Below are 12,438 nucleotides of genomic sequence, written 5' to 3'. Positions count from 1 at the left end.
CACCACAGTCACAGCAACACCAGATCTGAGCCGCATCTGCAACCTACACCACAGCTCACAGCAACGCCAGATCTATAACCCACTGAGCGAGGCCAGGAATCAAACCCACAACCTCATGGTTCCTAGTTGGATTTGTTATCGCTGCACCACAATAGGAACTCCCTGATAGTTATTTTAAAACTTATTTGAAATGTATTTCTTAATGACATAGATGTACATAGTACTTCTCTCCTACTCCCCGAGTAGTTCATATATCTACAGATGTATTTTTTTTCATTGCTGTATCCGAATTCATTCTCTTTGTTAATTTTTGTATTTACTTACTTTGATTTTTTAGTTTTGTTTTGTTTTAATAGGTAGGAGTAGTATAAATGTCAGGAAAAGCTTCCCTATATAAGTGGTGTTTAAATAAAACATGAATTTTAAATAGGAGTTAGACAGAAGAAGATGAAGAGAGCAAGAGAAAAGCTGAGCACTGATACCTCCTTTTATGTGAAAGATAAATCAGAGAGCAAAGAACAATATTTAACAACTCTGAGCTCATAAGAGTTCTATATATATCAGAAATAACATGGAAATGGAAAGCCATAGTACCCTAGATGTCATATGAAATCAGAACCCTCAGTTTGCCCCAAATGTGGGTTTGGCATCCTGAATGGACCCTAATCTAAAGCAAAGACATTAACAAAGTATTGGTCATAGGATATAGTACTTAGTGCGAGGTAAAAAAGCAAATACATAATATTTAGGGAAATGTCTATGGCCAGAGCTTAATACGAATGCTAAAGAAACATTAGTACAGAAGAGGAGTTCCCAGTAAAAGACAAAACAACACAACCATTCAAAACAGCAAGTACTGGGAATAGCAAATCAAGGATTTAAATAATAGGACAAACTGAATGAGGCAAAGAAGTGCTCTTATAGTGATTTAAAAAAGAAAAAAAAATTGAAAACAAAACAATCAAAAAAAACACACAAAACGTAAAATGTGAAATGCATCAAATAGTGCTTCTAAGTTGAAAAATGATCATAGGAGTTCCCGTCGTGGCGCAGTGGTTAACGACTCCGACTAGGAACCATGAGATTGCGGGTTCGGTCCCTGCCCTTGCTCAGTGGGTTAAGGACCCGGCGTTGCCGTGAGCTGTGGTGTAGGTTGCAGACGCGGCTCGGATCCCGCGTTGCTGTGGCTCTGGCGTAGGCCGGTGGCTACGGCTCCAATTAGACCCCTAGCCTGGGAATCTCCATATGCCGCGGGAGCGGCTTAAGAAATAGCAAAAAAAAAGACAAAAAAAAGAAAAATGATCATAGACATCCACTTCTGGATAATGTGCTAACAACACTCCTCCCTCTGTTTTTCCTGATAAGTATAGTTAAATACTTTGGATTGTATATAAAACAAACTTAAGAAAAATTTTGAAACTATCTTAGTTTCAAAATTTGAAAGGTAGTGGGGTGAAAACAGACCAGCTAGGAATCTCAGCAAGGACATAGCAGAAGAAGTCTAGATATTCTTATTTGAAGGAAAGCTAAGAGTTTTTGTCCTCATCAGACCTGTCCTAAGAGTGATTGTGGGAATTTTTTGAAGCAGCAAATTATTAAAGATGGAATCTTGGAAAATCAGGAAGGAAGATAGAATAATGAAAAGAATAAAAAGCACGTTTCCTTCTCCTCTTGGGTTTGCTAAATTTATTTGATGGTTGAGGCGAAAATTTAATATTCTCTAATGTGGTTCACAGTGTATATAAAAGAAATATTTAGGAAATTATAAACAGCAAAAGGCAATGGGACCTAAACGGAAGTAATGTTTCTATTCTTGAACTGATAAAATCTTGGCTCTTTGCCACCTTACTGTCAGAATGACATTCCAAAAAAAGTTGACAGCACTCTAAGAGGATGTACAGTTATTGTGAAAGGCCCCCAGAGGCACTCTGAAGAGGGACTTCAACCACATCAACGTAGAAATTGGCTTTCTTGGAAATAAAAAGAAGAGGCTCAGCGTTGACAAGTAGTGGGCAAATAGAAACTGGATGCTGATTGCACTATCTGTAGTTATGTACAGAACATGATCAAGGGTATTACACTGGGTTTCCATTACAAGATGAGGTCTGTGTATGTTCACTTCACCATCAGTGCCATTATTCAGGAGACTGGGTCTCTTATTGAAATAGAAGTTGGGGGGGGGGGAGGTGTGAAAAATGCATTTGCAGGATGCAGATGAGGCCAAACATTGCTTGCTTAGTGTCTGAAGCTCAGAAAGATGAATTGATTCTTGAAGGAAACAGCATTATCAAATTCAGCTGCTTTGATTTCAGTAAGCTACAACAGTTAAGAACAAGGATATCAGAAAAGTTTTGGGCATTATCTCTGTTTCTGGAAAAGGAAGCAGTTAAGCAGGCTGATGAGTAAGAAGATATGAGTTGTATGGCTACAGAAACAGCAAGATGCCAGATGATTCTTCAGATTTATTTGTGATTTTTAAAGATAAAGTTCTATTGACTTGAAAAAAAAAATCTATACAAAGAGACACACTTGAAACACTACAGATAAATATGGAGTCCAAAGAAGAAAAAGTATTCAAGTAACCCACAGGAAAATAAGGAAAAGGAAAGAAACAAAAATGATCATGGAAATGAACACTTGATGCTTGTTAAATGCGAGGCAATTGAAGTGAAAACCAATGATCTAAGAGTTCCTGCTCTGGTGCACTGGGTTAAGAATCCAACTGCAGTGGCTATGGGTCTCTGCAGAGGCACAGTGGGTTAAAGGATCTGGCGTTAACACAGCTGCAGCTTAGACTCAGTCCCTAGTCTGGAACTTCCATGTGCTCTGATTATGGCCATTTAAAGAGAAAAGGAAGAAAGAAAACTAAAGATCTAGAGGAGAAATAAGAGGATTTTTCTCATAAAAGAAAGAAAGGGTTTGAAAACAAGTTGTCCTGAACTTCAGAGTAAGAGAACCCACACATGTATTTAGCTTTGAAAGGATGGAGGCAGGACAATATTATAGAAAATGCTGCCTGAGAAATTCTCAGGTTCACAGGGCTTAACGTGCTAAAGTTTAGTGTACTTTGTGATGAAACTGCATTCTGAGCAAAAAGGCATTATTTAAAAATATATATATCATCAATTATACTGAAAACCTTTTTCAGTCACAACAACATTGAAAATAGCCAAGATAATAACTTTGAGGGGGGAAGTAAAAACATTTTGAGACAGATTTACTTCTTTTCTAAAGAGATTAATAAAATAAGGAAGAAAGAAATTGAACCCAGAGGAAAAAATAAGACACAAGCAGCACCAGTCAGCAAAGAAGTGAAAAAAATCTGAATAAATAAAAACAAGTACTGACCTTTAAAAACCAAGTTTTGGTAAAAAATAGTTAAAATACTAGCGATTAGTCAATCTATAAGAAAAGAAGGGACATCACTGCATTCATTGTTTTAAGGGGCTTGTATTCTTGAGGTAGTAGTGGGAAAGCATTAATTAGCTTTTAGAGTGTTAAACCAAGTATGTATCTTTTAAGGGAAATTTTTAAAATAACAAGAACAGGGTATGTTAACTTCCAAAACAGTTTGATGGGAGTGGGGACAGAAATCAGGAAAATATATTTAATCATACAGTGAACAGAAAAAGAGGAGTAAAATGAAGCAAGGAAAAAAATGTTCAAAGAAAAACGTGTTCAAAGGTAGAAAAATAATCTAAACATATAGATAATTATAATACATGTAAATAGCTTAAATTCTTGTATTAAAAGACAGGATTAAATTGCATCGCAAATAAATGACTTCAAAGCAAAAAAAAAAAAAAATTCTAATAATTTTTTTTAAAAGCTTTGTCCTTAAATGACCCTAATAGTGTTAAAAAGAACAAATTCTCTAGGAAGATTAAACAGTTTTGAATCTGTTTGTGCCTAATAACATGGCCTCAAAATTTACTACCATTTTTTAGGAGTATTTAAAAGGAAACAAGGCAAGTAGAACATTTAAAAAAACCTTTAAAAAACATTTAAACCTTTAAAACCTTTAAAAACATTTAAAAACCTTTAAAAACATTTAAAAAAAGAGTTCCCATCGTGGCTAAGTGGAAACAAATCCGACTACGAACCATGAGGTTGCAGGTTCAATCTCTGGCTTGTGGGTTAGGGGTTGCCTTGAGCTGTGGTGTAGGTTGCAGACACGGCTCAGATCTGTCATTGCTATGGCTCTGGCGTAGGCCTGCAGCTACAGCTCCTATTGGACCCCTAGCCTAGAACCTCCACATGCCACGGGCGCAGCCCTAAAAAAAAAGCAAGAAAAAAAGGAGTTCCCGTCATGGTGCAGTGGTTAACGAATCCGACTAGGAACCATGAGGTTGCGGGTTCGGTCTCTGCCTTTGCTCAGTGGGTTAACGATCCGGTGTTGCCGTGAGCTGTGGTGTAGGTTGCAGACGCGGCTCGGATCCTGCGTTGCTGTGCCTCTGGTATAGGCCGGGGGCTACAGCTCCGATTCAACCCCTAGCCTGGGAACCTCCATATGCCTCGGGAGCGGCCCAAGAAATAGCAACAACAACAACAACAACAAAAGACAAAAAGACAAAAAAAAAAAAAAAAAAAAAAAAAAATCTTGCTTTAGTGCACTCCACTAATAAATTAAAGGAAAAAAAACAGTCACCATACAGATGTAGATGCAAGAAAATCAGTTGATAACATTTAAATATTATACATGATTTTAAGCTCACAATTTGAAACATCCTTATAAAGATTATCTTCTAAATGTCCAAAACATTATCCTTAGTTGTGAAGTGTGATTAGGCATTCATCTTAAGGCCATGACAAGCCTGAGGGATACATGTAATCACCCTCTTCCCTTCTACAATATACTGGAAGTCCTAGCGAAGCAACAAGACTAAATGAATAAGTTAATGTTACTAAGGGTTGAAAGAACTAAAATTATCATTAGTAGTCTACATAATTGTCTAACTAAAAATAGCCTTAGGAATTCTTCTATAAAGAATGTAGCAAAGCTACTGTATACAAGAGCTAAAAGATTGTAGCAGGGAAGTTTGTAGATGAGAGGAATGGTTAAAAAAACGGTTAATATTAGAATAAACTGTGCAAAAATTCATAATTTGATTTGGGGATTTATGGTAAAAGGTGGGATAAAAGAATGTTTCATAGCAAAGATAGAGTGGAAGCTACTAGAGTTGCAGGTGTTTTGAGGTCTTTGTATTGTCCAGGAAGAGAGTAAATACCTGATTGGCTTTAAATTTCAAATATGCCATCATTCATGAACTTAGGGCAGTTATTCCTGAGATGTAGAAGGAAGTGGAGGAAAAGTGAATAGGAAAATAAGGAAACAGCAAATGTAGGAGGGTCTTTCACATAGGTTGTCTCAAAGGAAAACGGGATTTAGTGAATTTTTTTTCCTTATTCAAAAATGGGAAAGAGAAGTAGATTTTTGTGTACTTGAAGAAGAGGTAATAGAAGGAAGATGAGTCAGTGTAGCAGAGTACCAAAGGAGGTGTGTAGGGAATCCAGAGCCGCAGTTAAGGGCTTGGTCTGGTAAGCAAAAGTGGTATTCCATTCCCTGCTTATTAGTGAAAATGTGAATTTTAAAAAAATTCTTATCTTACTAGTATTTTGTTAACAGTGCATTAATATTTTATGTATTTCATGTTGGATTGTTTTAGAAAAGTGATTTGTGTTTTTCGTATGTTAGGAAATTTAGTTTTCTGTCATGTATATTAAAAATATTTCCCACTTTGTTTTGTCTGTTAATTTATTTTTAGCAATACATAAATTTAAAATTTTTTATGTGGCTAAAATTTATCATTCTTTTTCTTTGCAATCTCTTGAAAACTTCATTTTTATACTAACTAGTTTTGAAGTGTAAAATTGTAGATGTCTGCTTTATTCCTCTTAATAGAGAATATTATTAGCTTAATTCAGAAACTTCTATAAAGCCAAGCATTGTAGGCATGCAAAATATTAATACATTTCTCTATTACTGATTTGAAAATATGTATAATGTATCCATATTTTTCTTTTTCCTCACACCCAATTATGTGGTAGTAAATTGCTGGAAATGTTCATTCTAAACACATGTGTATGAATGTTGACTCATTATTTTTCTTAAGTTTTAAACAGGGTCTGAAGACTCTTGGTGTTTTGGAGAAAATTCAGACTTATCCAGAAGCATTTTGTAACATCTTCTGTCATAAACCTGAGAGTCTTTCTGCAAAAATTCTTAGTGATCTATTTACAGTACATACATTATCTGATGTACAGGCTTTGGGGTTTTGGAACAGTTACTTACAGGCTATTGAGGGTATGTGGATTTTTTATTTTTATTTAACTGGGTTAGAAATTTTGTTTTGGGATATTAGCTTATTTGAGATTTGTATTTATGGTAAGACTTTGATCTATTACTTATTTGTACTTATTTATAAAACTTTCTTCAAAACAAGTTTATATGACTGACTTGAAAGTGGTGAGGATGAAAAAAAGTTAAAGTACTGTTTTTCACGTGTTTTCTTCTAGATAATTTGAGATGAAAAGCATTCCTCCTAGAAGACTAAGTATGGGTGATTCCCACAGCATAGTCTCAAAGCTAGTCATCTATTTCATCTTTTTAAATTTTAAGTTAATTGAATTTCTCATCCATTGGTCAGAGAACGATAATATTAATCATTGAATGTTAGCAATGTAAATTCATTCCTTGTAATAGGGAGTCAAAAATTTTAACTTTCAGTTGAAAATATTTTAGCTAGGTTGTTTGGATGTTTCATACAACTTAGTTTTTCCTCTCTGCATTTGTTGAAATAGTTGATCAAATAGTAATGATCTAGAAATGGCTTTAAATTGTAGTATCATATCCCCTAAAGATAGAGTTTTAAAACTCCCTGAACCTCTGGACTATATGATAATTTTATATTAAGGAAGGCATTCAGATATACGATGAGTGGGTCAACCAAATTATGTCTATGAGTCCTACTTGGAAATTCAAATTTACATGTATTCAATAGTCTGTTTTCCTGTTATGTCATTGTACTTGGTGATTTTGTCTCTTATGCATCTACTCTGTGGAGATGCATAATGTGGGAGTCTGCCATTTTAACATTTCTAGTTTAGTTGGGGAAATGTCTGTGATGGTAGCAATATATAACATGGATTTTTGTTTTCTTTTTCTCTCTCTTTTTTTTTTTTTTTTTTGGTGTTCTTTTCAGATGGTAAGTCTACAGTAACAATGGAAGATATTCTTATTTTTGCAACTGGTTGCAATTCCATTCCACCTGCTGGATTTAAACCTACTCCTTCAATTGAGTGCCTTCATATGGATTTTCCTGTCGGAAACAAGTGTAATAACTGTTTAGCTCTTCCAATCACCAGTACATACAAAGAATTTCAAGAAAATATGGACTTTGCCATAAAAAACACTCTAAGATTAGAAAAGGAAGAAAATTCTCACTTCAGTGGACATTAAATGTTTTGAACAAAGATGCTTCTTTAAAAGCTGCTATTGACACTTTGTTTCAGTGATCTGTCCATCATCACTTTTAAACCAGCTTGGCCCAATAAAAATTACCATACGAATATAAAGGAATGTTTTGGCCGCTTAAACTAAAAAAATTTTTTGTTAAGATGTACCAGTCAAAGTTAATATTTTTCTATTTTCTTAGTATACATGCTTCATAATCCTCAATATAAATACTTTTAAAATGGCTGTACAGATTTTCTCCAAGTAGCGTGGTATATATAAGAAAAAAACCTGACTCACTGTTTTTGTAAATTAGGATGATAACTTGTGGCTATAGGATGCCACAATGACTTTTCTAATTTTATGCAATTTTCAAATTGCTACTTATTTTATTTTAAAGCATTAAATAAGGAAAGCTAAATGATAAATCTTGTTATGTTAATCAAAGGCATATATTTTGGGGTATATGTTATATGTATCCTTTTCTGGGATGGCACTAAATTAGTTGTTAAACATGTTTTTAGATTACTGAGTTATATTAAAATAGATCCACACTGCAATTGATTATACCTAATGGGAAGTATTATATAAAAAGCAGAATTGCACAAATATTCTACAATCTATGGACCTTCCTTAGTTTTGAAACACTTGTGAGGTAGATTAGAATATAGTTGAAAATTCCTAAGTAAGTGTCTTTAAAGCCTTGGCTTTAAAATCATGGCATTTTGTTGTTGTTTCTTTATCCCATTATGTCTGATCCACAATCACTTAGGTATTTGAATAGAATGATCTCTGGATTGCCATTTGGTAGGCTTTGCTATTTGACAGTTATTTATTATCAAGATGGTTGTATGATAGGTAAGCTGGCACCATTGCATTATAGTTATCTTTGCTTTTGAAATCTAGTTGTTATATAAACAATGTAGAAATATGTAAGAAGTGGAATGAAAAAACCCATTGTAATCTCACCATGCAGAATTAACTATTGTGTCCCTGTGTAGCGGTCCATAAACACTTTGTTTCCTTTCTTTTTTAACCTTACTAATGCTACTAAAAGTCAAAGAACATCTAGAAGTAACAAGAAATTATGTAATAACAATTTGAAGATACATAATGCCATACTTATTTCTCCATATTTGTACTCTTGCAAAAGAAGAGATTGGAAAAGTCTAATATCCCTAATCTGTTATGTTATAAATGGGTTTTTCACCAAAATAAATAAGAGGTAAATTGCTTGGTTTTAAACACATTTTTCTTGCTGTATAAGGTGCAGGTATCAGCCATCATATTCTAATCCTCAAGAAACATCCACAAATTACTGATTTTTTTTTTTTTTTTTTGCCACATCCTAGTATGTGGAAGTTCTGCAAGCCAGTGATCAAACTCATGCCACAGCAGTGGCAATACTGTATTCTTAACCCCTTGAGCCACCAGAGAACTCCCAAATTACTGGTATTTTTTTAAGGCAAATGACAGGATTGGTTTATTACTGGTAATATTTCTCTTAATACCAAAGGGAAGCTAAAACAATCCTGTTATAATTTTGTTACATTTATTAACAGACGCAGCAATTAAAGTAACACTTTAAGTTGAAGGTTTTAAAACATTAAAGATTTCTTTGTCTCGTGTTGAATTCTGTTACATTATCAAAAGTAATTAAAGCATCAGTTATCAAAAAAGAGGTTTAATATATAATATAAACCTCAGCCTCACTGTATAGCTTTTATTCCAAATGTGTTGATAAATTGGACATTTTATTTCTTAACCTACCTAGTTTTTCTAAAGTTTAAAAAGCCCTTAAACCAGTACAAACCAGAAAACCTAATTAAAGCTATATTCTGGTTATTTGTACTTTGAATTAATTTTTCCTGCAGTAGCATTAAAGCTGTTAAATACTTACATGCTTTTTGAGTGGGGAGGGCTGTTAGGGATCCATTGTGCTTGGGTTAGCTACAATTAACAGTATTTCATTTCCTCTTCTATGTGTAAATAGAGACTTAGGGATAGGTGGTATAAGTAATAATTTAGGATATTCATATGTTAAAATGAAGTATAAATATTCATATTATAAAATATTTTCTGGTTTTAAGGATGTTCCAGAAGGGTGATTTTTAGATTAATTTTTATAGTCAAGATATATCAGAAACCTGTAGGTTAATTTATTTTCTGCTGCATTGCTGTGTCAAATGGTTGGTATTACAATTGTTCTTTTTCTATTCATTGTTATAGCCAATGCACGGTTCTTACTGACATTGATTTTAAAAAAGGAATTATAAAGTTTTAAAATGTGTGTATGTATTTCTTAAATATTTCAATCATCTAAATGTCATATTTCAGGCTTGATTTCTTTTGCCCTCAATATCAAGAAAAACTATAAATTCACCTCTTAGGCATCTATTGATAATGGTCTTAGGTTAGTTTTATATTCATTGTTTTTAAACAGTTTTACATTTTTTGGTTTGTGAACTTCATCTTAAGGCATTTTATACAATTCTCTATTCTTGAGCTTAGTACAAGTACTTACTATTCTTGTTCTACTATTTTAGTATTTAAGGTAAAGATTCTTTAAGACATAAGCTAGCTCATGATTTTATACTTTATAATATTTAATTTCCATATTATAAATAAGACATTATTTGGGTCAAGTAAAAAGTCATTTGATTACTAACCTGAGAATTCACTTTGGCTTCTGCTTTATTCCAAACTTCTTATAATTCCTCCCCCCAGTTGTATGGAAACTGTTGGAACTTTTATACTCAATGCTAAATATGCAGTAAAAGAGTGTAAAGTAGATTTTCTCAGTGATTTTGCCTTCTACAGTCAGTCATTATAAGAAAATGATTAGAAGATTCTATTTATAAATACATAATTCATGTGTATAGCGATTATCACATATTATGTTGGGTTTTTTTGTTGTTGTTGTTGGGTTTTTTATTTTGTAGGTTTTTTGTTTTCTTTTTTTTTTTTTTTTTTTGGCTATGCCCTGGACATGTAGAAGTTACTGGGTCAGGGGTTGAACCTGTGCCACAGCAGTGACCTAGGCAGCTACAGCAACAATGCCAGATCCCCAATCTGCTGCATCACAAGAGAACTTCTTTTTTGTTACTTTTTAAATAAGCTATTAAACTAGGTTTTATGCTCTAAATAATGCAATGTAAAGCATAAAAACATATTGATGGATTACCTGAATATGTATTACCTGTACTTTAGGAAAATTTGGATTGCTTTCAAGACACTCAATTTTCAAGTTCTCATTTTGGCTGTTATTTCAAATTGCCAAACTTCTTCCAATATTGTGCTGGGTATTATGTTAGGTGATAATATGTCAGCCTAGTCCTTTTTTTTAAATTAAAAAAAAAGGCCTCAAATATAACATTTATAATGAAGTTTTCTAAATAAATATGTTTATGCTACTAAATGTGAAATGCTTATGTGAACTAAATTAAGTAACTTGTTAGGATTTAACAAGGTTTAGATTCTAAACAATACTAGGAAGATACAAGATCTTTTCCTCTACACATTTGAGAGATCCAGCAAGCAGTTGTTGGCTGACACCTAGGAAACTCTCTTGAATGAACTGAGGTTTTTTTGTGTTAAAACTGTCTATCCCCAATGTAAAATAATAGTTTGCCAAAATAAAAAAAATTTTTGAGCCAAAAATCTGGATAAGTTGAGTCAGTTAAAAGGTTAAGTTGGGTTAACTGACACTCTTTAACAGCTGTAGTTTCTTTCCTTATGTGTAATAATACATAATAAATACCTTAGTCTTAGCCTCACAGGAGCTATGTTTACTGCCACTGTTCTGTGGGACATATTTTTTTATACATTTGTTTGCCCACACTGTGCACTCTTTGGTCAAGACAGTTTTTATCATTTCAAATGTATATGCTGTATATAAACATTAAATATGTCTTATTTCATATCAGTATGACTCAAATTTTGGGAGGTCTATACTGGAGCTGAAATGGTTACATTATAGATTTGCACTTGAAAGTGGAAGCACCAAAATGAACAAGATTAGGCTCTCAGATGTTGAAGGTGGGAAAGCCTGTTTATTATATATTCCATGAAAACAAAAAATGAAGTAAAACTTTCACATAGCACAGGAACTCTCATTTCTGTTTAATTATAGCACACCTAGTTCATTGGTGATTCCTTCAAAATATTACTGATAACACTGAATAAAGCAGTAAATATTCCAGTTAATTTCTTATTGAATATGCCAATTAGCTGTAAAAATGATAGTGATTTTTCTGCTGTTTCCATGAGTTTTAACTTTAATATTTTAAATTCCACATGTATGAAACAGTAAAAAGCTTTCAGCTATAAGATGAATAAGGTGTGAGCATCTAATATATAACATGGTGACTATAGTTGATAACTGTTTTGTTTGCTTTTTAGGGCCGCACCTGCAGCATATGGAAGTTCCCAGGCTAGAGGTCAAATCAGAGCTGCAGCTCTTTGGCCACACAACACCGGATCCCAGCCATGTCTGTGACCTACACCACAGTTCACAGCAATGCCAGAACCTTAACTTACTGTGCAAGGCTAGGGATTGAACTCATTTAATCATGGCTATTAGTTGGCTTCATAACCAGCTGAGCCACAATGGGAACTCCTAGATATAACTATATTGTATACATGAAATTTGCTAAGAGGAGAAATCAGTATTTTTCACACACAAAGAAAAATATGTGAGTTGATAGATGTGATAGTTAACTAGATGGAGGGACATTATTTCATAATGTATGTGTATATATATCAAATTGTCACTGTACATTTCAAGGATCTTTCCACTTTTGTCAATTACACTCTCAATAAAGCTGAAAAAAATATGGAAGGAAAAAAAAATAGATTCAGTTCTAGGGTGTTCCCTGATGACATTAAGGTTATCAGTCTTAAGTTTCATAAAAACTTATTTGTGGAGTAGTGTTTTATTATAGATTTTGCTGTTTATGTAATTGTTAAACATAGTCTCAAAAATT

At 33.5% G+C, this 12,438-nt stretch overlaps 1 protein-coding gene and 1 pseudogene across 4 annotated transcripts in view; both read left to right on the top strand.

Moving 5' to 3' along the window:
- The window catches only part of G2E3 (G2/M-phase specific E3 ubiquitin protein ligase), a 63,992-nt gene extending 52,879 nt beyond the window's left edge, over window positions 1-11,113 (top strand). For 2 of the 4 annotated variants that reach the window (XM_001927793.7, XM_013989056.3), the window contains 2 exons: window positions 6,114-6,304; window positions 7,203-11,113. In XM_001927793.7, the coding sequence (XP_001927828.4) occupies window positions 6,114-6,304; window positions 7,203-7,459 (448 nt within the window). In that variant the 3' untranslated portion in view covers window positions 7,460-11,113. Of the gene's footprint in view, window positions 1-54; window positions 1,300-6,113; window positions 6,305-7,202 lie in introns of those variants that run through there. The other 2 variants (XR_014810665.1, XR_014810664.1) reach the window with 2 other exon arrangements.
- On the top strand, window positions 448-2,533 carry LOC106507716 (large ribosomal subunit protein uL6 pseudogene; annotated as a pseudogene).
- Window positions 11,114-12,438: the final 1,325 nt, after the last annotated feature.

This window comes from Sus scrofa, chromosome 7 (genome assembly GCF_054392235.1).
Source record: "Sus scrofa isolate SSC_HxYL_T2T_F1_AM1 chromosome 7, Sscrofa_HxYL_maternal_Yorkshire_Landrace_v2.0, whole genome shotgun sequence".
Lineage (NCBI taxonomy): Eukaryota > Metazoa > Chordata > Mammalia > Artiodactyla > Suidae > Sus > Sus scrofa.
This window is presented reverse-complemented; position numbering and strand designations above follow the sequence as displayed.